The sequence below is a fragment of the Cetorhinus maximus genome, chromosome 2, assembly GCF_964194155.1.
Source record: "Cetorhinus maximus chromosome 2, sCetMax3.hap1.1, whole genome shotgun sequence".
Classification (NCBI taxonomy): Eukaryota; Metazoa; Chordata; class Chondrichthyes; order Lamniformes; family Cetorhinidae; genus Cetorhinus; species Cetorhinus maximus.
Window position 1 is genome coordinate 104,548,768 of NC_135880.1, and position 27,360 is coordinate 104,576,127.

General features: G+C 44.7%; 1 protein-coding gene across 1 annotated transcript in view; it reads right to left on the bottom strand.

Annotated features, from left to right (window-relative positions):
- Nucleotides 1–27,358, bottom strand: part of LOC144691336 (uncharacterized) — a 67,592-nt gene extending 40,234 nt beyond the window's left edge. The window contains exons 1-5 of the mRNA XM_078559346.1: nucleotides 27,040–27,358; nucleotides 25,480–25,579; nucleotides 22,800–22,916; nucleotides 19,761–22,437; nucleotides 8,862–8,982 (exon numbers count right to left, since the gene is read on the bottom strand). Of these exons, the coding sequence (XP_078415472.1) occupies nucleotides 8,862–8,982; nucleotides 19,761–22,437; nucleotides 22,800–22,853 (2,852 nt within the window). The 5' untranslated portion in view covers nucleotides 22,854–22,916; nucleotides 25,480–25,579; nucleotides 27,040–27,358. The remainder of the gene's footprint in view (nucleotides 1–8,861; nucleotides 8,983–19,760; nucleotides 22,438–22,799; nucleotides 22,917–25,479; nucleotides 25,580–27,039) is intronic.
- Nucleotides 27,359–27,360: the final 2 nt, after the last annotated feature.

Below are 27,360 nucleotides of genomic sequence, written 5' to 3' on the forward strand. Positions count from 1 at the left end.
CAGGTAGGGTACAGCCACTGGGGCTGCCGAGTGCCGGAAGGCTGTTTAAAAGGCCCAACTCAGCTTGCTGGGATTCCATCCAAGTTGTTTTGGTAAATTTTAGGCCCTTTAACCCTCAACCCCAGCAATCCCAACCCCTCTCCTCCCCCCACTCCCCATGTAGCCTTCATGCCCCCTGGCAACTTAATGCCAACTCATGCAACCCAGCCATCTTATAATTCCCATGCCAACTTAATGCCAACTCATGCCAAACCCATGGCCCCTTTTGGCCCCCACACCAACCTAATGTCAACTCATGCCAACCTATGCTCCCACCCACCACACCATGCCCTTACGCTCTCCATACCAACTCACTTAGCATCCACCATGAGCAGACCTTAGGGGTGATGTTGAGATGAAGTAAATTAAAGGTGTAATTATCAATTGCAACCTTTACTATAGTTTAAAAAAAACACTCCCACTCATGAAAGCTCATTCAAAACATTTAAAGCCTCTCAAGTAATTAATCTCTTATAAAAACAAACAGGCTTGCAGTCATAACCCAACATCAAAGACAGTAAGCATTTAATAACCTTTTTGTGCTGTCAATCAAACTGTGGTTAGGATTCCTTACTGAGATAATGATAGGTTTTGGAAAGCAGCCAAGCATTAATAATGATACAATGCTAGCCCTTTGGGTAATATCCACAAATAGCTGTTGTAACTGCTAGAACAGATTTTTTTCAACTCTCACTCATGCAGGCAGTCTTTTGTTTTAAGCTTGAAAGAGCTGGAGATTTAAATAACTTTACAGATTGACAGTTCCACAGTCCATTCAGACTTCAAGGGCATTCACAACTAGTCTAAAATAATCATAACTCCCACAGTGCGGGTTAAGAACTTTGCTACAGAGAAAAAGGTGTTTGTTTGAACTCAGCATTGAGTTCAAATGGCCCTGAGTTCGGGTTTCCCTCAAGTGTGAGTCAAGCTCTGCCCCCTTTCCTCTATCAGTAAAAATTGGACTGGTCAGATTTCCAAATCCGGGTGCTGCCCGCCATTTTCAAAGATCTGTGGAATCTCCAAGATGCCATGAAAATTTGGGCCTAGGTCATTAATATATATCAAGAAAAGGAAGAGTCAAAACAATGGTCCCTGGGAAATCCTACTATATACCTACCTCTGTTTCAAAATAAAAGTTCACCACTATCTTCTGTTCCTTGTCACTCAGACAATTTTGTATCCATGCTGCTACTGTCCCTTTTATTCCATGAGGCAATAATTTTGCTGAGAAGTTTGTTATGTGGCACTTTATCAAGTGCCTTTTGGAAGTCCATGTACACCACATCAGCAGTATTACCCTCATCAACCCTCTCTGTTACCTCATCAAAAAATTCAAGCAAGTTAGTTGAATACGATTTGCCCGTAACAAATTTGTGCTGACTTTCCTTAATTAATCCACATTTGTCTAAGTGACTATTAATTTTGTCCCGAGTTATTGTTTCTAAAAGCTTTTCCACTACCAAGGTTAGAATGATTGGTCTTTAGTAGCTGGGCTAATCCTTACACCCTTTTATGAACAAGGGTGTAACATTTGCAATTCTCCACTCCTCTGACACCACCGCTGTAACTGGAGGAGGGTTTAAACATTATTGCCAGTGCCTTCACAACTTCTACTCTTACTTCCCTCAGTTTCCTCGAATGTATCTCATCTGATCCTGGTAACTTATTAACCTTAATTACAGCTAACCTATCTAATACCTCTTCTTTATCAATTTTTAACCCATTCAATGTCTTAACTATCTTCTCTTTCACAATGACTTGGGTAACATCTTTTTCCTTGGTAAAGACAGATGCCAAGTATTCATTTAATACTTCAGTCATTTACTCTGTCTCCAAGGCCAGAGTGTTTTGCTCGTCGGGCAGGTGTGCACCTGACCCGAACAAGTGTAAAATGACGCGAGATGACACCGGGCAAGCGTCATTTGTGCGATATTTCGGTCGGCACGTGCATGCGGGAGTTGGCAGCATGCCCGTCGACAATTAATAGGCCTATAAAGGCCATTAACAATCGAACAGAATTAAATTTTTCGCTGCCCATCCAACCTTACGGTTAGTGGGCAGGAGACAAGGCCAAGCAGCCTTTGCATTTTTTGCGAAACCTCATCCACGGGTGGGATGAGGTTTCGATCCATCATTAAAAAAAATTAAAAATTTTCATATTAATTTCTAACATGTACCTGCTCACGTGACAGAGTCAGATGAGGGGACTTTTTTTTAACATCTTAAAATGTTTTATTTTTAATTGATTATATCTTCATCTCCCTAAGGCAGCTCTGTGCCTCAGGGAGCTCTTCTTGCTGTGTGCTGCAGCACACGTTTCATGCTGAGCGGGCCTTAATTGGCCTGCCGCTGTGAAATTGTGGTTGCGGCTCGATCACGGGTGGTGGGCGGCTTCCCAACCGCTCCCGTTCCCACCCGATGAGGGCAAAATCCTGGCCCAAGTGTAAATCTCCTTTCAGGTTCCTAAATGGTCCCAATCCTTTTACTATTCGTATGCCTATAGAAGACTTTTAGATTCCCTTTCATGTCAGCTGTCAGTCTCCCTTATACTTTCTCTTTGCTTTTCTTACTTGTTTTTTTCAATTTCCCTTAGAACCTTTGATACTCAGGCTGGTTCTCAACAGTAAAAAAATAGAAAATGCTGGAAAAACTCAGCAGGTCTAACAGCATCTGTGGACTCTGTTTTTCTCTCCACGGATGCTGTTAGACCTGCTGAGTTTTTCCAGCATTTTCTGTTTTTGTTTCAGATTTCCAGCATCCGCAGTATTTTGCTTTTATCTTGGTTCTCAATTGTATTCTCCACCTGAGATCTGTTATATTCACCCTTTATCAACTTCATCTTACTCTCTATCTCTTCTGTCATCCAGTGAGCTCTGCATTTGTTTGCCCCCCTCCTCACCCCCACTGTGGGAACGTACCTTGACTGTCCTTGTACTAACTCCTCTTTAAAGGCAGCCCATTGTTCCATTATAGTTTTGCCTGCCAATCTTTGACTCCAATTTATCTGGGACAGATCCGTTCTCACCCCATTGAAATTGGCCCTTCCCAGATTAATTATTTTGACTCAGATTTCTCCTTTTCCTTTTCCATAGTCAACCTAAATCTTATTATACCAGAAACACACTCTGCCCTTCACACTATTGCTATCCCAGTCAGTTTTAGGATAATTAAAGTCCCCATTTTATCCACTCTAATTTTTGCATCTCTCTGTAGCCTCCATGAAAATTTATTTGTCTAAATTTTTCCAACTAGTTTCTGGTCTATAGAATACACCCATATTATTTCTTAGCTCTAGCCAAAAAGATTCTGTGCTTAACCCCTCTAGGACATCCTCTCTCTCAAGTACTATGTTCTCCTTAATCAATATTGCTATCCCTCTTTTCTTTCTTTCCCTATCTTTCCTGAACACCTTCTATCCAGAATTATTTAATAGTAATCCTGCCTTTTTTTGAGTCAGGTCTCCTTTAATTGCTATGACATCATATTCCCACTTGGTTATTTACATAGGTATTTATTTATTTAGGTACATGTCTGTATTCACAGACATGTACCTAATCCAGACATTGTTTCATTCCCTTTTCTTCTGACCCCAACTAATATCTTACTATTGCCTACTTTAGTGCTATTTGTCTTTCCCAATTCACTCTGCACTTTGCTTTACCTCTCTCATATTACCTCCTAGTTCCCACACCACTGCCAAGTTAGCTTAAACCTTTCCCAAACCTTGCCCGGCAAGGACATTGGTTCCAGCTCTGTTTAGGTACATTCCTTCCAGTCTGTACATCTCCCCAGGAAGCATTCCCAATATCCCAGGAATCTAAAGACCTTGCTCCTGTACAATTTCTCCAGCCATGCATTCATCTGCTCTATCCTCCTATTTCTCTACTCACTTGCACATGGTACCAGATGTTAATCCAGGAATTATTACTTTGAGGTCCCCTTGCTTGTTTCTTTCCTAGTTCCCTGAGCTCCACCTGCAGGACCATATCCTTTTTTCTACCTATGTCATTGATACCACTATGCACCACGGCCACTGGCTGTGCACCTTCCCTGCTCAGAGTGCTCTCCAGCCGCTCAATGACATCCTTGATCTTGGCACGGGCGCAAGATTGTGCGCTGCATAGGAATGTTCAATTTCAATTCGGGATGCCTTGTGATCGTTTTACTTCCAGGTTTGATGTCTCCACTGCAAATGATGAACATAAAGTAGACCTACATGATGTGATTTCATTTGAACTTTGTTTGTAGGCCCTGTTCATAGATGCAATGTGTAGAGGAGGTTTGGAGTTTTGTTTATTGTCTTTAGTTATATAGGAGAAAAATGGAAGCAAGGAGGGTAAAGGTTGCACTCAGATTCATCCGAGAGTCCTGGATGTACTCCTGTGTGCAGTTAGAGCAATGAAAGAGGTCTTGTTTCCTAGTAATGGTAGAAATAAATCTGCAGGCACAACAAGGTGGTGTTGGTGAAGGTGAGCAGCAGGAGTGTCATTATGAGGACTTGGATCCAGTGTAGGGAGCATTTTAATGACCTAAGTCAAGAAAGATGAGAAAATTTGAAGATTCACCTACAGCTTGTAATACACCCTCTCTCACTCTGTTTTATTAAGCATAGTCCACTCGCATCACACCTCACACCCACTTAGGTTTCACAACACCCATTGTTCCATTTCAATACATTTTGTCATCTTCCTCTTCCTCCATCCAGCACCACCATTCACCCCAATCTTAATGTAATGTGATGCCACCTCAATCAAATTCTACAATTCTCAGCACACAACTTAAATTATATTGTCAACAAACTCCACAAATGCATGCCAGTGTCACTCATGATACAACTGTCCAATTGTCACCCTCATCCATTGGCTGCACACTTGCCTTACAGAGAATTGTAAATCCGTTGCCCCCCACCCTTGCAGGAGAAAATAATTCAAATAGAAGGGAGAGGTAGAGGACCGGAAGCAGACACCACAGATCATGTGGTTCACCAATGCAGAACAAGAGGCTTTGGAAATTTGCGGCATATCAGAGTCACTGAACAACAGAAATGGTAAGACCAGTGCTTATTGCTGCAAGGCCACAGAATTAATCTCTCAGGCCCAGATCTCCTACAAGACTAAATCACTTGACAAATTCAAGATCTAATGAAATATGATCACCTTAAATATGTGTATTTCAATATTTGTACATTCCCATGACTAAATCATATCTGTCTCTCCTTCAAGGCCATTATGTGAAGAACTACCGCCAATGAAAAGGAGAATGATAGGGAGTCAGCAGAACTGTGCATGATACTGGCAGTCTGGCCGGTACACACTTTGCAATGCCCTAGAGGATGGAGGAGTCCAGCACAAAAATTTGTGGAGTGATGTTGAAGACCCTTGTGAAGATCTTTTCCATTGAGAGTATGGTCTCCTCTCCACAATGTCCCAGTGACTCATGAAACCTTACAATTATTATTAACAACATGTCAACTACCTTACACAAGATGGCAGACAGATTAGATATGGGCTTGAAGGTGGCATGGATCTCCTCCAAGCTGGTCTCCCAAAGAGGCAGAGAGGTAGCAGTAATGTGCTGCTGGCACAGAGAGGGGCAATGGCAAGAGGGGAGATCGAAGTGCACACTCCTCTCAAAGCATTTGCAATTCTTACCTGTTGTCAACCCCTTCAACCAGTTCCCGTGATTCCCCTTCTCCTGCTGGCCTAGTCTAACCATGCACAGGTACAGGTGGAACGCTCTTTGATGGGGCTCTCATAGGGTGCAACACCCCAAGGTTGTCAGTCACACTGACCTTAAAATTCAGAATAGGGATCACAGCAACCTGTCTCTGGGCAGGATTTTCCCGCAGGTTTCGGGACCCTGATGTTGGGGTCAAATAGAGTTCAGAACCCTGAACAATGAGGAGAAACAGTCACCCAGCAGTGATTTTCCCCGAATTGGCCAACTAGTGCCCAGAGAGCAGGTTCACCATCCCATTAAGGATGGTGGGCGGGCTCTCGAAGCTGGGGGACAAATAGGAGGCCCTGCAGCACTCAAGCTGAAGGAGCATCAGCTTGCAGTTCAGGTAAGAGAGAAAGTGGGTGCCTCCATTTTGAAGCACCCTCTCTCTGCCTTTTTAAATTCTTACATTAAAAAATGCCCATGGCAGCTTTGTCACCATTGTGCAGGGGAACCCCTCAACAGGGCAACCTGTGACTCCAGCCGAGGCCAGGCAGGTGGGGGGGGGCCTGAAAACTTGTCTCGAGCAATGATTCCCTAGCATGTTCTGAGAGGCCAACTCAAGGTGGCTAGCCTGGTACCAAATGGACTGCAGGCTGACTTGAATTTATGGCAATAGGCCTCAAATGGGCTTTATCTGTCATTCATTGTCTAACCACCGCTTGTGGATGGGTAACACTGCCTCTACTGATTCCACCTCCAGGAATATGGCCAGTGGACGGGATGGAGCCTGCAAACTTGGCAGCCAGCTGGCAGCTTGAATTTTCATGCCCACCCACTTCTGCACTTGCCCCAATCAGGGCCTAAAAATACTGTATTCTATCTCTGGTAAAGCCACAGGGATTACACCATGCAGAAGTGCTAGTAAAGGGGGCAGGAGATGTGACAATTACCTTGGAACAATAAGAGTGACCAACTTAACTTTCAAGCTATTAGGGAATCCCTGGCATCCTGAACAGCAATGTGATTGGCCTGTATGGTACCATTGGAATAATCTGGTGCAGAATGTTGATGGGTTTGTTCTTTGAGTCGGCGCTGTTGCGCGATGTTGTGCAGAACATACTGCACCATAATTATCCTGGAGGCCCTGGCTGATAAGCATTAAATGGCATCTCCAAACCTGTGCAGGCACCTGAAAAACAACTTAAGCATACCGATGGATTGTTTGGAGACAAACCTGTTTGTCATATGGCTTGCATGTCGTGTTCCCTATTTTCATCAGTTGGGTTTGTCACAGGCATCATTAATCAGATTTGAAGGTGTTACTCTTTGTCACCCTAGCAATCAGTCTTCTAAAAGGCTGGTTGCAGACCTGAACATGCCACAGATTTTGAATTACCATATTATGATAGCATCATGGCAGCCCTCAAGGAATCTGATACAGACCCACATGAACCTTTTTTTGTGGTTGCACATTGATAAAATTAAATCCCTTGTAGTTGATGAATGCTTCTGGTTTAGCTGGGGTGCACAAAAATGCAAAATTTGTGCAGTTGATGGCAGCCTGCACCTTTGGGAAGACAGCCTGAGACAGAAATCCAAAAGCCTGTTCTTTGTGGCTACATCACAGGGGAAGTTTACATACTTCCCATCCCTGGCAAATAATCCATGCAAAAGACACTGGTGATGTTCAGAACCACTGGTAATATGTGGCCACCATGTCCAAGAGATAGTGGGTCTTCTAGGGGGCAGCAGATGTGAACACCTCCAACTGTAAAAGCAAATCTTTCACAATAAGTACTATTACCAAACCATTTCCCAGGGGAAACTGAGAAAGCTGCTGTGAGTATTGAATTTCTATTCAGTTCTAGCTTCCTGAACTGTAACCATCCTGATAAAGTGCCGTTCAATCTTGCCTCTAGTTTAACGCTATTTACTAACCTCGAGGAAACTCATGCAGCATTCTAAGTTGGGCTCACAATCATACTATGGGAACCTGATTTAATATACAATGGGATATTCGGACATCCTGACATCCACCACCGTAAAAAACAGAGATGGCTGCATTCTGGTAGATTCGGGTCATATTTCACGTGCATGATGGTTTAAACCCCAGCTCCCAAACCCCAAATTCACTATGGGAGGGTTAATATGTAAGTTCGGCTTAAAGAAAAACCTAGGAATCTGGAAAACATGATAAATATGATTTATTTTAAGGTGCTAATTATTTTCTTCTCTACTGAAATAATTTTTGGGTATTAACTGTCCCAATTTCCTTGATAGTAACTGTCTTTCATTGCTGGTTCCTCACCTTCCTTTGGCTCAAACTACATAAAAATTTCAAATTATTGGCTATATACAAAACTACATAGATGTAATAAAAACTAAATGAAACGTTATGATGATTAAATACATTAAAGATTTTCATAAGTAAAATATCATTTGAAAGTAGGGTCTGTAGAATCAACCAATGGTTATTGCTTTCTAAAAACAGTAATTGAGTCAGTTCAGGATTGAAGTCAGATACAGTATTTATCACCTATAGCCATCTGTACCTGAAACTCTCATTTACACTGCACTGTCATTGGTGGCAACCCGGTACCATAAAAGACTCAAAATTCTTCCGCCACAGGTAGTGAAACCCTTCTGGTTTCAGGCCCGTATCAAGAACAAAATTGCAAGCAATAGAAATTACGTATGCCTCTCAACCTATTCTCATTTTACAGTATTAACAAATATTAATAGGCATTGAAAATCAGACCAAAGGTCATCCAGATGTTTTGGTTCTTAAATGCAATGAGTTGTGTCGAATTGAACCACACAAAACACCTGGTTCATTTGCTGATCAGTGATACTATCTTTGGCCTCAGCAACTCTTAAGTTAAGAAGCAGGGAGAGTGGCATAGATCAGCGAGGGTTCCCACTACTGACTGCAGTTCAGCAGCCCTTTCTGGAAAACTGTTGCATCATTAGGTTAGATTAAATAAGAAGAGGAGTGATCTTGGTTGTGATGCCACCTGTGATAGGACAGCTTGGCAATACTTGTACATGAATGTTGCTCATACCGGGGGAACTCTACCTGAGAACGTCAGTGCGTATGGAAGAGGAGATAGAATTAAGGAAATCAAACTACCTGGGCAATCAATGGCAAAAGAACACTATACCTTGGCTTTATTGCTCCATATGTATAAGACGACCATGCAGTGCTGGAATTCTCCCAACACCTTTGGTATTGATTCAAACTTGACTGGATACTCTTTCTCCTTCTTGGCCTTATATCTGCATCTTAAAAATAGAACAGTCTTATGATCTTATGTGTAAAATTCTAGTTCTCAATAAAATATCCCACTTTGAGATTATAATTAAAAATCCTGAGTGATCTTTTTTAATTAACAAATCTCACTGAATAGTAACATTTCATTATTTTGCCTTGATGCACATTTGCTCAGCATGCTCTTTGGGTCATGACAGGGTAGACACTGATAGGTTGTTTCACCTGCTTGGGTCATCTAGAACATGGGGTGCACAGTCTCAGGATAAGTGGCTGATCGTTTAGGACTGAGATGAGGAGAAGTTTCAATGCAAAAGATTGTGAACGTTTAGAAAACTTTACCCCAGGAGGTTAGGAGGTTGTGGATATGCCATCATTGAATATTTTTAAGGCTGGGATAGACTGATTTTTAGCCTCTTAGGAAATCAAGGGATATGGTGTGCGGGTTGGAAAGTGGAATTGAGGCCGATGATCAGGTATGATTGTAATGAATGGCGGAGGAGGCTCAAGGGGTCATGTAGTCTACTCAGGCTCCTATTTCTAATGTTCTTAAGACATAAGGAAATTGGAACACAGAAAGGCTATTTGATCCATTAATTTCACTCATCCACATCATCTGCTTAATCACCTAATGGAAGGATGTACAATTTTTTCCACAGCTCCAGATCTCCCACCCCAGACTGTCAACTAAAACACCACAATATTTATCCACGTTTACAGCTCCATTATTTAATGTTAAGTCAGTAGCTTTCCAGTGAAGAGATTTCCTTGACCGCAGGAGCACAGGTTCCATGAAGTGTTTGTTCACCTTAGGTCTACAGTTAGTTCTGTAAACAATAAATGCTCATGGAGTTTTCAGTCTCTTAAGTGGGAGACATGAATCCAACATTCCATTTGAGATATTTATGTATTCTAGCACCAAGTGCATGATGAACTAGATTATGACCAACTAAAAGGCATTCACTAGAAACGGTTTGCTTGCTTTTTTGAATTTAAAGGGCAGAATTTTGCCCTTGTCAGGCGGACTTGGGTGGGGGTGGTCGTGAAGCTGACCGCCGCCTGCAATCGGGGCCAGACCGCAATTTCACACTGGAGGGCCAATTAAGGCCCGCCCAGCATGAAACGTGTACTGCAGCGCTCAGCGCTGCCTGTGTGGGGGCAGGGCAGGGTGGGGGGGGGGAAGGAGGGCGAGCGGGGAACTTCGCATATGTGCGCGGGTTCACACTGGAAAAGCTCCGAGGCACAGAGCTGCCTCAGGGAGATGAAGAATTCTGAAAAACAAAACAAAAATACATATTTTTTAAATGTTAAAAAACATGTCCCCTCAAGTGACTCTGTCACATGAGCAGGAACATGTTATGAATAAGATGTAAAATTTTTTATTTCATTTTTATTTGCTGTTGGAAACCTCATCTCCCCCATGGATGAGGTTTCCTAAAAAGTGTAAAGACGGCTTGGCCTTTTCGTCTGCCCACCAACTGTTGGACGGGCAGCGAAAAATTTAAGTTAATTAGTACTTTAATGGCCTTAATAGGCCATCTAATTGTCGGTGGTCGCGCTGCCGATTCCCATGTGTGCTTGCCAACTGAACTATCATGCGACTGCGCATTAATGTTGGGACTCTTGCCCAATTTCACGCTCAAGCGGGTTGGTGCCACCCACCCACCGAGGTGAAAATTCTGCCCAAAGTTTATCACACCATCTCCTGCACTGATTCTGTCTTAAGAACTGAAAATAGTGGAACTCCTTGCCTTGTTCAATCTTTCCTAATTTCGACAATCTTCAAAGTCCAAATTTTAATCCTTCTTCTTGCTTAAGCTCTATTGCAGAGATCTGAGCCTACAGGCCTGGATTTTTGTTCCCAAGGTGGATGCTCAGAGTCAGGAAATTCCCTGGTTCACCACACCCGCTTCTGGTAAAAGTGCCCTAAATGGCGGGATCTTCACTCCAGAGCCGCCACCCCCTGATGCTGATCAGAAATGGCCACAAAGACTGCCGAGTGTTGAGTTGGGCTGGTTAAAAGGCCCGTCTCGGTTCTCTGGGATTTTGCCCCAGTTGTGTTGTTAAATATTAGGCCCTCTAGACCACGCACCCCCACCCAATCCATGACAACTCATGTCAACCATACCCCTCCACCTGCCCCAATGGCCCCTCATACCCTCCATGCCAACCCATGCCCCACCTACCTCTAATGGCCAATTATACCCCCCATGCCCCTCCACCCATCCCAATGGCCCTTTGTCAACTTATTTCCAACTCATGAACCCCCCAACCCACCACACCCTTTGAATTTACACCCTCCATACCAAATTACCCAGTATCTATGGACAGACCTCAGAAGCTATGCTGAGATTAAATCAAATAAAGTTCTAAGTATCTATTACAGAATTCACTACATAAAAAAGAATCACATCCAGCACCCATTCCCCTACCGGTAAAAATAGGACCTGTCAAAAATCAAGGGCGGGACTTCTGAATCCTGGTCCAACTCCATGAAAATCTAGGCCACAATCTAGGCTGGCACTTTAGCACAGTACTGAGGGAATGATGCACTATCAAAGTGCATTCTTTCTGGTGAAATGACTGTAGCCCTGTCATGTAGATGTAAAAAAAATCCCACTGCATTATTCAAAGAGTGGGAGAGCTCTCCTTGTATCCTAACCAATATTTATTGGTCACCTAGCATCACTGAAATAGACTATCTGGTCATTAACCTCGCGACTGTTTGTTGGACCTTGCTGTGTACAAATTGGCTGCTGCATTTTCCTACATTACAACAGTGACTGCATTACAAAGGTAGTTCATTAGCTCTGAAGTGCTTTGGGGATTTCCTGAGGCTATGAAATGTGTAAAATAAATACAAGTTCTTTCTTTCATTAAAATATAGTAGGATCACTTATGTCCAGTACAAAGAAATACAACAACAACTTACACTTATACAGCACCTTTAATGTAGTAAAACATCCCAAAGTACTGCAGAGGAGCGCTTTCAAACAAAATTTGATATTAAGCCACAAAAAGAGACATTGGAAAATGACAAAAAGAATGACCAAAAAGGTAGATAGGTGGAGAGCCTTAGGGAGGAAATTCCTGGGCTCAGAGCCAAGGGAGCTAAAAACACAGCCACAATGATGGAGCGATTAACCCTCGAGGTGCCTCTCGACCTTTTGGCTAAGATCAAGTGTTGCAGGGGCGACACCATGGTCCTGCCAAGGCAAGGTCGGGATGGAAGGGCGATAACCAATCGCAATCCAAATCCATACCGTGGGTTACCTATCACCGTCCGAGTCACGGTGAACCACAGCGAAGGAGGATCACCTATGGATCGGGGCTTCTTCACCAGGAGGATCCTGTTGAAGGCGTGCGGCTTCCAAGCTCCGGAGATCTTCACCCTGCATGACTCCCGCAAAGGTGGTTATTTTGACGTGACGTTCAAGCGGGTGGCAGACTGCGTCCGGCTCCTGAGGGTGTTCGAGGAGAAGAGAGACCTGCCGGAGATGAAGATCCTGACGGCGGAGCCGCACTTTTCTCTGCCGTTGCAACGGGAACGTGTGGTGATGGTGCATGTGTACAACCCCTTCGTCCCTGTCGCCGACGTGGTCACCTTCCTCACCAGGTACTTCGATAAGGTGGGGAGCGGCACCGAGATTCGAGACGACTTGGGGATCTGGACAGGCAAACGCCTGTTTAAGGTCACGCTAAAGACCGATGGTAAGGGAGCCATTTTCCACCCTCCTTCCAGTTTCGCTATCGGGGGAAACCGGGGCTACCTGGTCTACGCTGGGCAACCCAAGCATTGTCGCTCATGCGGCAAGGCTGGTCATGTGGCGGCCAACTGCAGCGCCTCCCTCTGCAAGATCTGCAAACAGGAAGGGCACCAGACAAAAGACTGCAAACAGGCCAAGTGCTGCAACCTGTGTGGCGAGGCAAGTCACCTCTACAGGACCTGCCCCAAACGCTGCCGTACTTACGCACAGGCAGCCAAAGCCGACCAGGGGGAAGCAGAAGAAATGTTCCGTGTCACTCCAACCACCAAGGCCCCCAGGGAGCTCAACGGGACAAAGGAGGACACAGAGAGAGACAAGGTGGAGAAAGAGATCGAGGCAACAGAGAGCCAATCAACAGCACTACCCCCTGAACCTCCCAGTCCTCAGGACAGCGAATCAATGGAGGAGGAGGCAGCAGTGGAAAAGCAGCAGGGGGAGTGGCGGACGGTGAAGAACAAGAAAAGTAAGAGGGAGCGAAGAAGAAGCAAAGGCGTTTCCCAGAGAAGCGGCAAGAGGCGTCTCCCATCCGACACGGATGACAAGGGCAGCAGCTCTTCGGATGATGAAGTGCCAGAGCGGCACCGACAGAAGAGGCGGCAAAGCTCCAGGGCGTTGGAGGACGAGACACCCGAGCTCCAGAAAATTGGAGACAACAAGGAGACCAGCGCACCCCAACTTTGCCTGCAACCTGAGGAGGCCAGTGCACCACAGCCCCTGGAATCTGGGAGCAGTGAGGCAATCATCGCACCCCAGCTCCAGGAAGCCGGGAACAGCAACACTCCAGAGGGGGTGAGTTTTGGAGAAGCTTCTCCAGCAAAGGTCATCTCAAAACCCACTCTCTACGTGAACCTCCAGATGCCACCGGAGCAGAACACGGCCAAGGAGATCTACCTCAGCCCATCCAAAGTGAAGGAATTTGAGCTCACTACGGGTATGAAGGAGCAGACTAAAGGTCTGGGACTCTCAGAGACAGTGGGTTTGGTAGGAGAATAAATGCTTTAAAATGGGTTTAAAGATTGTATCCATAAATGTGCGTAGCATTAAATCTACTACGCGATGTGTTGCGACCTTGGACTACCTAGCCAAGGTCAAAGCTGACCTGTTGTTTCTGCAGGAGTGTGCGATACCGCACCTCAGCTCCTACAGGCAATGGTCACGATGGTGGTCCCACGGGCCATCGATCTGGTCGGGCGGAAACGACTCTCGTTCCTCCGGCCTGGGTATTCTGCTGCGGGGAGGCAACTTCACCGTCTCCGAGGTCAAGGAGGTGGTGGGCGGGCGACTCCTCGTAGCAGACGTAATGTACAATAACGCTCCACTCCGGTTAATTAACGTGTATGGCCCGGCACAAGGGGCTGAGCGGCTGGAGGTTTTTCAGCAGCTCCCACTGCTGCTGGCGACCTCCAGGCCGGTCATTCTGGGCGGTGACTTCAACTGCATCATCGATGCGGCTGGACGATCCGGCAGGGCCGGCAGCAGATTGGACGCTACGTCCAGATCCCTGATGGAAACAGTTAAGGATGCCAAGCTGCACGACGTCTTCAGCAACCCTGCAGACGGAGCGCAGCGTAGATACACCTGGTCGCGGCCAGACGGGTCCATTCGTTCCAGGATAGACTTCCTGTTTGTGTCCCGTGCATTCACAGTCAGATCCACCGAGGTCAAGCCGGTGTTCTTCTCTGACCACTGCCTCCTACTGGCGGACTGCCACTTGGAGACGGACCTGAGGGTGGGCAGGGGGGCATGGAAGCTAAATGTGCAACTGCTGACCCCAGAGAACATTGAGGAGCTCAAGAGGGATTACAAAGGTTGGAGAACCGTGAAACCCCTCTTTGAGTCCCTGACAAACTGGTGGGAAGCGATCAAGGGAAGCATCAAGAGGTTTTTCATCCTCAAAGGCACCCAGAAAGCTAGAAAGGAACAGAGGGAAATGTCCCGACTCCAGAAAAAGATGCAGAACCTGCTCCGGCTGCAGTCGATGGGGGTCGATGTCAAGGAGGAGCTCCAAGAGGTGAAGGGCCAGCAAGCCTCGCACTTTGCCTCGGAGGCCTCCAAGATCATCTTCCGTTCCAGAGTCCGCTCCGTGGAGCAGGATGAGACGTGCTCACGTTTCTTCTTCCAAAAGGTACACAGAGAGCGCTCTGTGATCAGCAGCCTGAAGGAAGAAGACGGCTCAGTAAAGTCATCACGGTCCGACATTCTGAGGATCAGCAAATCCTTTTATGCCGGATTGTATGACGTGAAGCCCACGGACAGCACGGCCTCCCAGTCCTTCCTGTCCTCTATCACGGAGGTCTTAGACCACAGTACGCGGGAGAGCCTGGACAAACCGCTAACTCCTGATGAACTGACTAAGGCCCTCGAGTCCTTCGAGAAGAGTAAAACCCCCGGAAGCGACGGCTTGCCGGCGGAGTTGTATTCGGCTCTGTGGGACTTGATCGGCCCAGACCTGCTAGGAGTGTACGAGAGTATGCTCCTGGCCGGTAGTATGTCAGAATCCATGAGGAAAGGCATCATCACCCTCATCTACAAGCACAAGGGGGAAAGGGAGGAAATTAGAAATTGGCGACCCATTTCACTGTTGAATGTGGACTATAAGATTCTGTCCAAGGTCATCGCCAACCGGGTCAAATCCGCTCTGGAATTGGTGATTCACCCTGACCAGACCTGCTCTGTGCCAGGCAGGAAGATCTCTGACAGCCTGGCGCTGCTCAGGGATACGATTGCCTATGTACAGGACAGGGGTGTGGATACCTGCCTCATCAGCTTGGATCAGGAGAAGGCCTTTGACAGAATATCGCACACCTACATGGGGGATGTGCTCTCCAAAATGGGCTTTGGGGAGGGAATTCGAAATTGGATCCAACTGCTCTACACTAACATCAGTAGCGCAGTCTCAATCAATGGGTGGGAAACAGATAGCTTTCCGATTAAATCTGGAGTCAGGCAGGGCTGTCCTCTCTCGCCTGTCCTTTTCGTGTGTTGCATAGAACCCTTTGCCGAGTCCATCAGGAAGGATCCGGGCATAAGAGGAGTGACGATCCCAGGCAGTGGAGGCACTCAGGTAAAAGCCTCCCTGTACATGGACGACGTCGCCGTCTTCTGCTCGGATCCGCTGTCGGTGCGCAGACTGATGCACATCTGCGACCAGTTCGAACTGGCCTCGGGAGCCAAGGTAAATCGTGGGAAGAGCGAGGCCATGTTCTTTGGGAACTGGGCTGACCGATCCTTTGTCCCCTTCACTGTCAGGGCTGACGGCCTGAAGGTGCTGGGGATATGGTTCGGAGGGACCGGGGCATGCGTTAGAAACTGGAAGGAGCGAGTGGCTATGGTGAAAAAGGAAACTGGGCATGTGGGAGCGACGCTCCCTCTCCATTGCGGGAAAGAACCTGGTCATCAGGTGTGAGGTACTCTCGCTGTTGCTGTACGTGGCGCAGGTCTGGCCCATTCCAGACTCCTGCGCGACGGCGATCACTCGAGCCATCTTCCGCTTTATCTGGAGGTCGAAAATGGATCGTGTCCGCAGGGACGCGATGTACAAGCCTCTAGATAAAGGGGGAAAAAACGTGCCCAACATCGCCCTCATACTGATGGCCACCTTTGTGTGTGGCTGCATCAAGCGGTGCGTAGACCCTCAGTACGCAAACACCAAGTGTCACTACGTGCTGAGGTTCTACCTGTCCCCGGTGTTGCGAAGGATGGGTCTGGCCACGCTGCCGCGGAACGCTCCAAGTAGTTGGACCGTGCCGTACCACCTGTCCCTGGTGGAAAAATTTATGCAGAAAAACACCTTTGACCACAAGTCCATCAGGCAGTGGTCAGCACGTAACGTCCTAGAGGCCCTGAGGGAAAAGGAGAGGGTGGACCCTGTGGGATGGTTCCCCGAGCAGACTGTCAAAGTCATTTGGCAGAATGCCTCATCGCCAGAACTTTCCAACAAGCACCAAGACGTAGCTTGGCTGGTGGTGAGAAAGGCCCTCCCCGTCAGATCCTTCCTACACGCCAGGAGGCTCACCCCCTCTGCACGTTGCCCTCGAGGTGGCTGTGGTGGGGAAGAGACCGTTGTTCACCTCCTTGTGGATTGTGCCTTTGCAAAGAAAGTCTGGAGAGAGATGCAGTGGTTGCTGTCGAGGTTCATCCCGAGCAGTTCTGTGACACAGGACTCTGTGCTCTACGGGCTGTTCCCAGGGACACACACCGAGACAAACATCAACTGCAGCTGGAGGATCATCAACTCGGTGAAAGACGCGCTTTGGTCTGCCCGAAACTTGTTGGTCTTCCAGCACAAAGAGTTGTCCCCGACCGATTGTTGCGGACTGGCACAATCCAAAGTCCAGGACTACGTGCTGAGGGACGCACTAAAGCTTGGGGCAGCTGCCGCAAAGGCGCAATGGGGAAGGGTCGCTGTCTAAGACCTTTCTACCACAGCGCACCGAGAGACTGGGAACTGTTTAGAGCCCCTCGGGCTGTATAGATCAAAATGAAAGGCTGTAAATGATTGTAATATTGTTTGTACTGATGCACCTGGTGATACATTTTGTAAAAGTTTAACCTGGATTGTACCCTTGTAATGTTGTTTTTGAAATGGTTTTGAATGTGATTGAAGATATTTTATGAATAAAGTATATTTTTACAAAAAAAAAAATTAACCCTCGAGGTGGCTGTGGTGGGGAAGAGACCGTTGTTCACCTCCTTGTGGATTGTGCCTTTGCAAAGAAAGTCTGGAGAGAGATGCAGTGGTTGCTGTCGAGGTTCATCCCGAGCAGTTCTGTGACACAGGACTCTGTGCTCTACGGGCTGTTCCCAGGGACACACACCGAGACAAACATCAACTGCAGCTGGAGGATCATCAACTCGGTGAAAGACGCGCTTTGGTCTGCCCGAAACTTGTTGGTCTTCCAGCACAAAGAGTTGTCCCCGACCGATTGTTGCGGACTGGCACAATCCAAAGTCCAGGACTACGTGCTGAGGGACGCACTAAAGCTTGGGGCAGCTGCCGCAAAGGCGCAATGGGGAAGGGTCGCTGTCTAAGACCTTTCTACCACAGCGCACCGAGAGACTGGGAACTGTTTAGAGCCCCTCGGGCTGTACAGATCAAAATGAAAGGCTGTAAATGATTGTAATATTGTTTGTACTGATGCACCTGGTGATACATTTTGTAAAAGTTTAACCTGGATTGTACCCTTGTAATGTTGTTATTGAAATGGTTTGGAATGTGATTGAAGATATTTTATGAATAAAGTATATTTTTACAAAAAAAAAATGATGGAGCGATTAAGATCGTAGACTCCCAAGAGGCCAGAATTACAGTAGTGCAGAGAGCTCGAAGGGTTATAGAACTGGAGGAAGTTTTAGAGATGGGCGAGGTCATGGGGCAATTTGAAAACAGGAATGAGAATTTCAAAAATCGAAGTGTTGTCATACCAGGAGCCAATGCAGATCAGCAAGTACAGGGGTAATGGACGAATGGAACTTGATGCAAGTTAGGACGTGGGCAGCAGAGTTTATGTAAAATGGAAGATAGGAGGCCAGGAGAACATTGAAATAATTGAGTGTTGAGGTAACAAATGCATAGATGAGAATTTCAACAGCAGATTGTCTGAATCAGGAACAGAGTTGGGGTGACATTACGGAGGTGGAAGTAGGCAATCCTGGTGATGAAGCAGATGTTTGGTTGGAAGCTTAACAAGTGGGTAGTTGCTGCAGGATAAAATCACAAAATATATTACAACTGAGATTATTCAATTTATGTCTAGTAAATGTTTCATTCCATTCCACGATTTCTCATAATATGCTTTAGAAATATTTTAATGGACTATTCAAAAGGATTCCCTTAGCCAATAAGAGAAGGTTCTAAATGATAGTTAATGTTATGCAGCATTGAAAACCCTCATATGCCACTGGAGTGGTTCGGGAACGAGCACAGAATTGCGAGCATTGTGTGCGCCTAAAAATGAAAAATTTGTTGATAACATAAACGTGATAACAAAATTATAAAGGTCTCCACAAAATGAGGCTGAACTAATGCTCAAACAATTGTTCCATTACACAATTGAAAATGTTATATACCATGTAGGCAGCTTCTATTTATACTAATTATAGCACCCTTGAGTAGGAAAATAACACTCCCCAATGAAAGATTTTGCAGCACAAGAAAACTTATTAAAATTGTTTTGTGATGTCATATTGTTAATAATTGTGATTTTATTTCCACTACTACTTTTTCAACCAATTGATAATATTCAGAGCACAATACAGTTTAACCTTAAACACAAAAGATCCTGTCACTGGTTCTAATCCACTCAACAGCAATTACAGAACTGTGTAAACCAATACCACAGGTTATTTGCTTATATATTAATCTGCTGTTTGTGAGACCTTGCTTGTGCACATTGATTACCATGGTTTCCTGCATAACAACAGTAACTGCACATCAAGAGCATTTCATTGACTGTAAAGTGCTTTAGGGCATCCTGAGAACATGAGAAGATACAATGGAAATAGGTTCTCTCTTTTGTGAGCAATGGATAACAAAGAGATGCATTTACTTTGCTTACTTACACACTTACACCGGGTGAATAGCCATTTCTGAAGTTGGTGCAAACAGGTGAAATAACAAAACAAAGTGTCAGATCCTTTTTTTCAATTGATTGGGTGCCGAACTTTCTTCATAGTACAGACTTGTATGTGAAGCTCTATTACACTGCATTTACATTGCCCAATCTCTACAACTCCCAGAACTTGTAAACTCTGACATATGTGCTACACTGCAGGAGTGCAGTCAGAGGTGCCCTGCTAGCATTAGTTAAAGTTAACATGCCCTTATTGTGTATTGCTGTTTGATAAAATATCTTTGGGTAATCACAAACCCACGAGTGGTTTCTTGGATACAGTTATTCTGATGTTTATATCATGTATTTTCATAGGGAAATACCATTTAGTAAGCAATAGAGCAAAGTATATACATAGAGTTTGTAGGAGCCTAGGAAAAAGGACAGATGAACCTTGAATTATTTAATAATTACCTTTCAACATTATTTTTTTGCTTTCACACTCTGTAGAAGTTAAACTTTGGTCTTCCTTCTGATTTTCAAAGATTTGCTCCCAAAAAACTCTCTGCATAATGTTCTTTGCTGTTTCTACATAGTTTTTTTGCTGAAAATCTTTCTCTTGTGGAACACACTGCACAACTGAAACTTCTGGTATTATGCAGATTTCTTCTGAAGATATAGCTCCAATGTCTGGCTTACGCATAGGGTTGTCTTCCGAGTCTTGCTCACAGTCAATTTGCTTTCTGTTAGTATAGTCAGAGAAACATATAGAAGGTTTGAATGAGGCAATGTTATTTTTTTCCATTTCCTGTTTCCCACAGTAATTGTTGCTTTCATCCACTACTTCTGTCTGACTTGTATTGTCCTTTAATAATATCACATCGGCTGGCTGCTGTTCTTTAGTTTGATGTTGGCTTCGAATTTTCTGCAGATGTTCCATAAATATAAGATATTTCTCATATGTGCTTAGCTGAAGATCACAAGTCCCTGAGGAAACGCAACGGTTAACTTTGGAATATTCCAAACCATATAACATGTCAGATTCCATAAAGTCAGAGTGTTCTTCTGATGCAGCGATTGCATTTGTTGGTAACACATTCGGTTTCTTTTGCTTAGGGCTACCTCTGGGATTCAAGGATGATATTTTGTCAACATTACTGGAAGCTGTAACAAACTGTGGTGTTATCCCAATAAGAACACATCCACATTCCATGCACCAGTTACCAGTTGAGCTGTTGCCACAGCACTTTGGGCAGAATTTGACCAGATTACTTGCAGGGAGGAAAGAGTCAATACTTTCATCTGTGATTTGGCCCCTCTCCCTTACATTAGACTGCTCTTCTTTAAATTGCGGATTGGATCTTGTTGAATAGCTGGAATCAGAGAATGATAGCAAAGATGACGAAGACAACTTCAACATACTATGTGCCTTATAGTCAATTATTTGTTGGCTTGTTTCATTTTGATCATTATTATGATTTGCTTCTTTTTTTAATGGACCACTTTCCAAAGCTAGCACATTTTCTGTCCCTCTCTTGTCCAATATTTTGCCACGATAACATTTTGGAGACACTGACGAATGCGAAAGCAATGTTTTACTTATATTTGTAAGATTTACATTTCCTGATCTTTCAGGGAATGGTTCACTACTTGGTCTTTCCTGAAAAGAACTGACCAATTTTGTTCCTTCATTTTTTTCATTTGCTGCTGTTGCTTCATTTGGGCTTACAATTGTCCCTCTGCAAGGGGTTGAAAGATCTAGACTTGGAATAAATGACAAATCCATCTGTGATTTGAAGCTAAATCTAGCATCTTCCAGATTTAGTAAAACATCAGGTTTACCTGCAGCTTCAGTATCTTCTGCAGAAGTCTTATGGTAACCACCTGATAAATATTCCTTTGCTTCAAGAGGTACATAATTATGTTTTTCTTCATCACAATGAGTTGGCAAGCTGTGTTGTGTAGTCTTATGCAAGTTAATAGGACTTGCTAATTGATCTGAGGTGTAACAATCAGTTTCAGGGCATTTTCGAAGTATTACCGTTCTGGCTGATATGGTCGGCTCCATAAATGCTTCCTTTCTTTCTCCATTTCCAGCAACATCATCTTCATCTGAGCTACCTTCAAGAGGAATCCAGAAGTATTTATCCCTATTCGGTGCACTCATATCACCAAGCACAGGATGGTAGTTTTTATCTGCTGGAAACTCGAACTGAGCCACATGCATTTTACTTTCCTCTGCACTTTTAATTTTCCAGTTGTCACTTAAAACATTATCTCTATATGCATTTGCTTGTTCAGAAAAGCTTCTTTTCCAAATGTTATTAGGGAAAAAGTAGTCCTTGCTTGGATAATCAGTATCTGTTAATTTACATTGTTCTTGCTCTTCACTCAGACTGGTAGCTAAGGAGGAAGTCTGAACTAATGCCCTACTTGTTCTTAATAAATCAAGTGAGCTACAGCTGTCAGAAGAGCTGTAAATATCTGCAGAGTAACGAGAACCATCTAATCTGACATTGGATGGGCCAGTGTGGATACTTCTACCAGTAACCAAAGAACAATTAGAAGTATCTGGCTGCTCTGTGTCAGAATTCACATGGCTCACAATCAATTCTTTCTCATTTATTGCACAAGCTTTTTCAGCTCGGGTGTTCATAACCTCCTCACTGTTTTGGAGGATTTTCTGAGCCCAGTTTAGAATATGCCTGAGTTTTTGAATCTCTGATACAGTCGGATTCTGCAGTAAATTATAATCTGGCTTAGGCAGGCAAGCAGTTGCTTTGTCACTCTTAGAAATTGTCAATGATGGTTCTAAATCTGTACAATGGGCCTTCTGTGCATCTTGAATTCTTGTATGTTGAACTGATTCATTACAATCAAGTGTTTTTACTGTTAAGGGATCTTTTTGCTCAGCATTTACCAGATTTTCTCTTAGTGGATGGCTCATTTCATGATCAAAGCTTCCTTGTTTGTCATTAGTTTCCAAACTGCTAACAGCTGCAGATGTATTTGTGTTGTTATGGCTAGGGCCCACAAAGTAAGCCAAACGCTTCGCTCGAAGAGTCTTCAGCTCACGGGTGCGTGGAGTGTCTGTTTTTAAGATTGTCTCAGCATTTAAATGCTTTGAAGTTCTTGCGGCTGAAGACTTATTCTGCAGAATATGAGAAATAATGTTATTACCTGCGGTAAATAATAACAAGAAATAATTTAGAAAGAGAAGTACTATTATCAAGTACTTTTCCCTGCTGTTTAGGTGTTCAAAATAGCATTCATAATACAATAGTGTTCATATCAATTTGCTTCACTATTTGGGGAATACTTGTCATATTCAACATGAAAGGGCAAGTATCCTCTAATATGAAGAATAGAAAATTCACAAAAATGAAGCACTCTGTTTAACAACTATCTGTTGTTAACACCAGATCCTTATTTGCATCTAACAGTAACACAACAACTGTTGACCAGGTGTATTTATAAGGCAAGGAGCTGAAAAAGACTCAAAACATATCTTACCGATTGTTTAGAATTTAATGGCTGAGATGCCTCAGTAGACAGTGACTGTTGCATTTTATCCTTTTGCTGTCTTCACAAATTCAGCATCTGACATAAAGCATTGATTGTGAAAATCCACTGCAACAGAAATGAGTGATAAACTTATGCCACAGATCAAACAAAATATGTTCATCAAAACAATCAATTGAGTTTGCTTGGATTTAAAAAACATTGCACTAAGTATGAAGATACTGAGGCCTGGATTTTCAATCACGGGTTGGGTGCGCAGAGTTGGAAGAATTCCCAGCTCCACAAACCTAACCTTTAAAAATGGCTGCCTCGACGTTGAATTTTCAGTCTGTAGGGCTGGGCTGGATTAGCAGTCGAGGTGGGTGACCCCAGAAGAACTGAGGAGGCTGCCGGGTTCAGAGGCAGGCTGAGTGGAAAGCCTGCCTCAGGGATCTAGCACAGTGTCCAAAATTTAAAAATAAAGAATAAAACATGAAATATCCCTCCAGCCCTCACCCTTCAACCCACCGCACATACTCCACATGCTCCATCCATGCCAACCCATGCCACCACAGGCCCACACCCACCCCCATGACCCCTCACATCTTCCATGCCAATCTATGACCTTTACCCACACCCCATGGCCCCTCATTCTGTCCATGCCAACCCATGCCCTTCCACAAACCCTGCATGGCCTTTACAGCCCCTATGCCAACTTCATGCAACTCATGCCAATCCATGGTCCCCACCCAGTACCCTATACCCTTACACCTACCATGCCAACTCATCTAGTATCCACATATGTAGGCCTCAGGACCCATGCAGGGAAGAGATAAATTAAAGTCTTATAAAATAAAGTTCTAAGTGGCTATTACAGACTTCCCTATGGCCCAGAGCTTCTGATCCCAGGAGAGTATGGGCGGGTCGTACTGGGGAGGTATCCTAGAAGATGCGTAGGGAAACCGCCACCCCCCCGCCCCAGAATTCGCCACACAAGGGCTGCATGGGAATTGCCCAAGAAGTTCAAACTGCCAATGGGCAATTATCCTGCGCCAGGAACCATCTGATACTCCAATTTAAAATGGAGACTTCAAATGGTTCCAACTGTCTAGAAAGATTAGAAGAATTAAAACTACTTCTGACTCCTGGGTAGCTATAGTACTGAACACCCCCGACCCCCTGCCAACTCCTCACCGGACCCCCCCGACTGCCCCCTCTGAACTTCCCGACTACGCCTCCCACCCAATCTAACTCCCACCACCCTCCCGCCAACACATCCTACCCACTTATCTTACACACTTACCTTCTCTCTGGCTTCTCAAAGTGGCTGGGACCTTTTAAATTTACCTGCTTTACAGCAGCTAGTGATGTAAAAGGGGGGCATGGCTTCATGTCCCACGACGCTGCTGCATTAGACATAGAGGATACCTGGACAGCTACACTGCACATTTCTCACCAGGCCTGAGTCGGAAGGTCGGGCAAGAAATGTGCAGCTCCATTCCAGGGTAAGTAAAAACGAGTAGAGTGACAATCCAACTGTGGTTGCCACCCCTCGAAAGTTCTGGCCCTCTCATTCATAAAAACCCATTTACTACATTTACATTCCTTCAACCAGATAAAACCTTATAACAACAAACATTTCATTCAAGTGCACAATCCCTAATAACAACAAGCATTAGAATTCATAGTCCTACTTCAGAGTCTATAACCACTTCTAGCTGTCAATCAAACTGTGGCAGGCACCCTACTGTGACAATGGATAGTTGTGAAATCAGTCAAGCAGCACTAATCCAGTAATGGAAGCTGTCAGGCTATGTCACAGGCAGAATGAAATAGTAAGCAATCAGTTTTTTCAAAGATTTAAAGGGCAGGACTTTAAAATGCCTTGACAGGTTCCTCTTGACACTTTTGACAGGTCCCTTTAGACAGGTGTTCTTCGACAGGTGCTCCTCGACAGTTTTGACTGGTCTGTTGATTGTTCCAATGAGCTTGACAGTAATGAGTTTATGCACATTTTATGCAAATTTATGTTTACTTTTAACAATTCCAAATGCTACCTTACATCCCCCAAAGGATACCTGATTTCCACCAAAGATGTCCTGGGACCAGATCCAGAGGGGTACCTTATCTCTCCAAAGTGGTACCCTAGCTATCCAAATGAATCCACGAAGTTCAGACTTGGTCTTAGCAGGTCTAATCTGCACATTTTGGGTTTCGGGTTTCCCACTCCAAGACTACCAAAATCCCACTTGAATGGAGGCAGCTGATGATTTAAATGGCCGTAAAACATGCATGCGCAAAACGCAAACCACCCCATTCCCACCCCCGCGAAAATGGTAATTGCCGTGTTTAGGGTCGGGACTTATGATTTTCAGCTAATTCCACCATTTTCACCACAACATCGAGGCTTGTTGTCATGGTGAAAATATGGGGCTGAGAGATGGATCATCAGCATCACTCTCCATACTTTAAAGCTGGAATGAACTGTCTTGTGAGATGTACCATCAAATATCATAGCTCCAAAAGTATTCAGAAAAGCATCTTAGACAAAGAGTTACACCAACCCAAATGTATAATATTAGGACCTACATTTCTGTAAACTGGGCAACTTAAGAACACAAATTAGTCTCAAATGAGGCAGGTTTCACCTAAAAAAGCATCAGAACTCTAGCAGCTAAAAGGAGAAACTCACCATGAGTATTGTAAGTCGCCAGCTCTCCCTAATTTAAGTGACGCAGAACTTCCCAACACTGTGAGTAGCAGATACACAGGACAGTTCTCCCTGTCCTACCCTGGGGAACAGTAAAATAAACTGTTCAGTTCAAACACAAAATCAGCCCCATTTTTTCTAAAGGTTGAGATTAATATGTAAAGGTCCAAAGTTCTGCCATAACCTCAATCAGACTTTCATAATGGATTAGCCTGGAAAGTTTGGGATTCATTTAAAAAGGTTTTTAAAACCATAATCAAACAAGAGAGATTTTTTGCTTGCAGAAACCTGGAAGCATCTAGTCAGCATAGGTTTCCATGGCAACTGGAAAGCATCAAATGGAAACTTATTGGGCCTTTTAAACACAAAGCACTTTTTAAAATGTCTGTCCATTTGAGTAAATACTCCTCATTTAGGAAGATTTGTTTAGCACTTGACCCATTTCACACGCACACAACAGCACAAAATATTCCCCCTACCACCAAACTGTGCTGCAACAATGAAGCATGATTGAGAATTATCATAAAATCAAAGGATGGTTACAGCATAGAAGGCGGCCATTTGACTGTCAAGTCTATGCTGGCCCTCTGCAGGAGCAATTCACCTCATGTCGCTCTCCTGACTTTCCCCCATAGTCCCGCACATATTTTCCTTTTCAAAAAATGACCTAATTCTTTTTTGAATTGCTCCACTGAACCTGCCTCCACCACACTCTCAGCCAGTGCATTGCAGATCTTAACCACTTACGGCATAAAAAAGATTTGTCCTCATGTCGTCATTGTTTTTTCTGTCAATTACCTAAAATCTGTGCCCTCTGATTCTTGATCCTGCAACCAATGGGAACAGTTTCTTCCTAACTACTCCCTCTGGACCCCTCATGATTTTGAATACCACTATCAAGTCTCCTCTCAACCTGCCCTTCTCCAAGGAAAACAGTCCCAGCTTCTCCATTCTATCTATCCATGCAACTGAAGTCCCTCATCCCGGAACCATCCTCGTGAATCTTTTCTGCACTCTCTCGATTGCCTTCACATCCTTCCTAAAGTGTGGTGTCCAGAACTGGACACAATACTCCTGTTGCAGTCGAACCAGTGTTTTATACAGGTTTATCATAACTTCCTTGCTTTTGTACTCTATGCCACTATTTATAAAGCCAGGATGTTATATGCTTTATTAACCGCAATCTGTTCTGCCACCTTCAATGATTTGTGCACATATACACCCAGATCCCTTTGCACCTGCACCCCCTCTAGAATTGTACCCATCTCTTGAATATCGTCTCTCCATGTTCTGCCTACCAAAATGAATTTCTTCACTCTACTCTGCATTGAATTTCATCCCCATGTGTCCGCCCATTCTACTTAACCGCCAATGTTCCTTTGCAGTCTAACACTATGCCCCTCACAGTTCACAATGCTTCCAAGTTTCCTGCCACCTGCAAATTTCGAAATTGTGCCTTGTACACAAGGGCTATAGGTCATGAATACATATCAGGAAAAGCAGGGATCCCAACACCGAGCCCTGGGGATCTTCACTACAAACCTTCCTCCAGGCCAAAGAACAACCTTGTTTCCTGTTCATTTCTTTTTACTGAGTGTAAGCAGAAGCACCGCACCACAAGAATGCACCTTACCTCCCGCTCAGGTGAGCCGGTAGCTGGGGAACTACCTCACGTGACACTTGTGTATCGAGCCGTTTCCATGACTGCGGCCACGCGGAGCGGCCCCGCCCTCTACCCCGCCTCACCCTGACACAGCCGGAGATCCCGCCCGCTGCGATCTTAATGATGCCAATTTACCGACGGGGGCCGGATTTTTTAGCTCCCCCCCTCCACTTGCAGGAAGGAATTGGGAGATTTCCTGT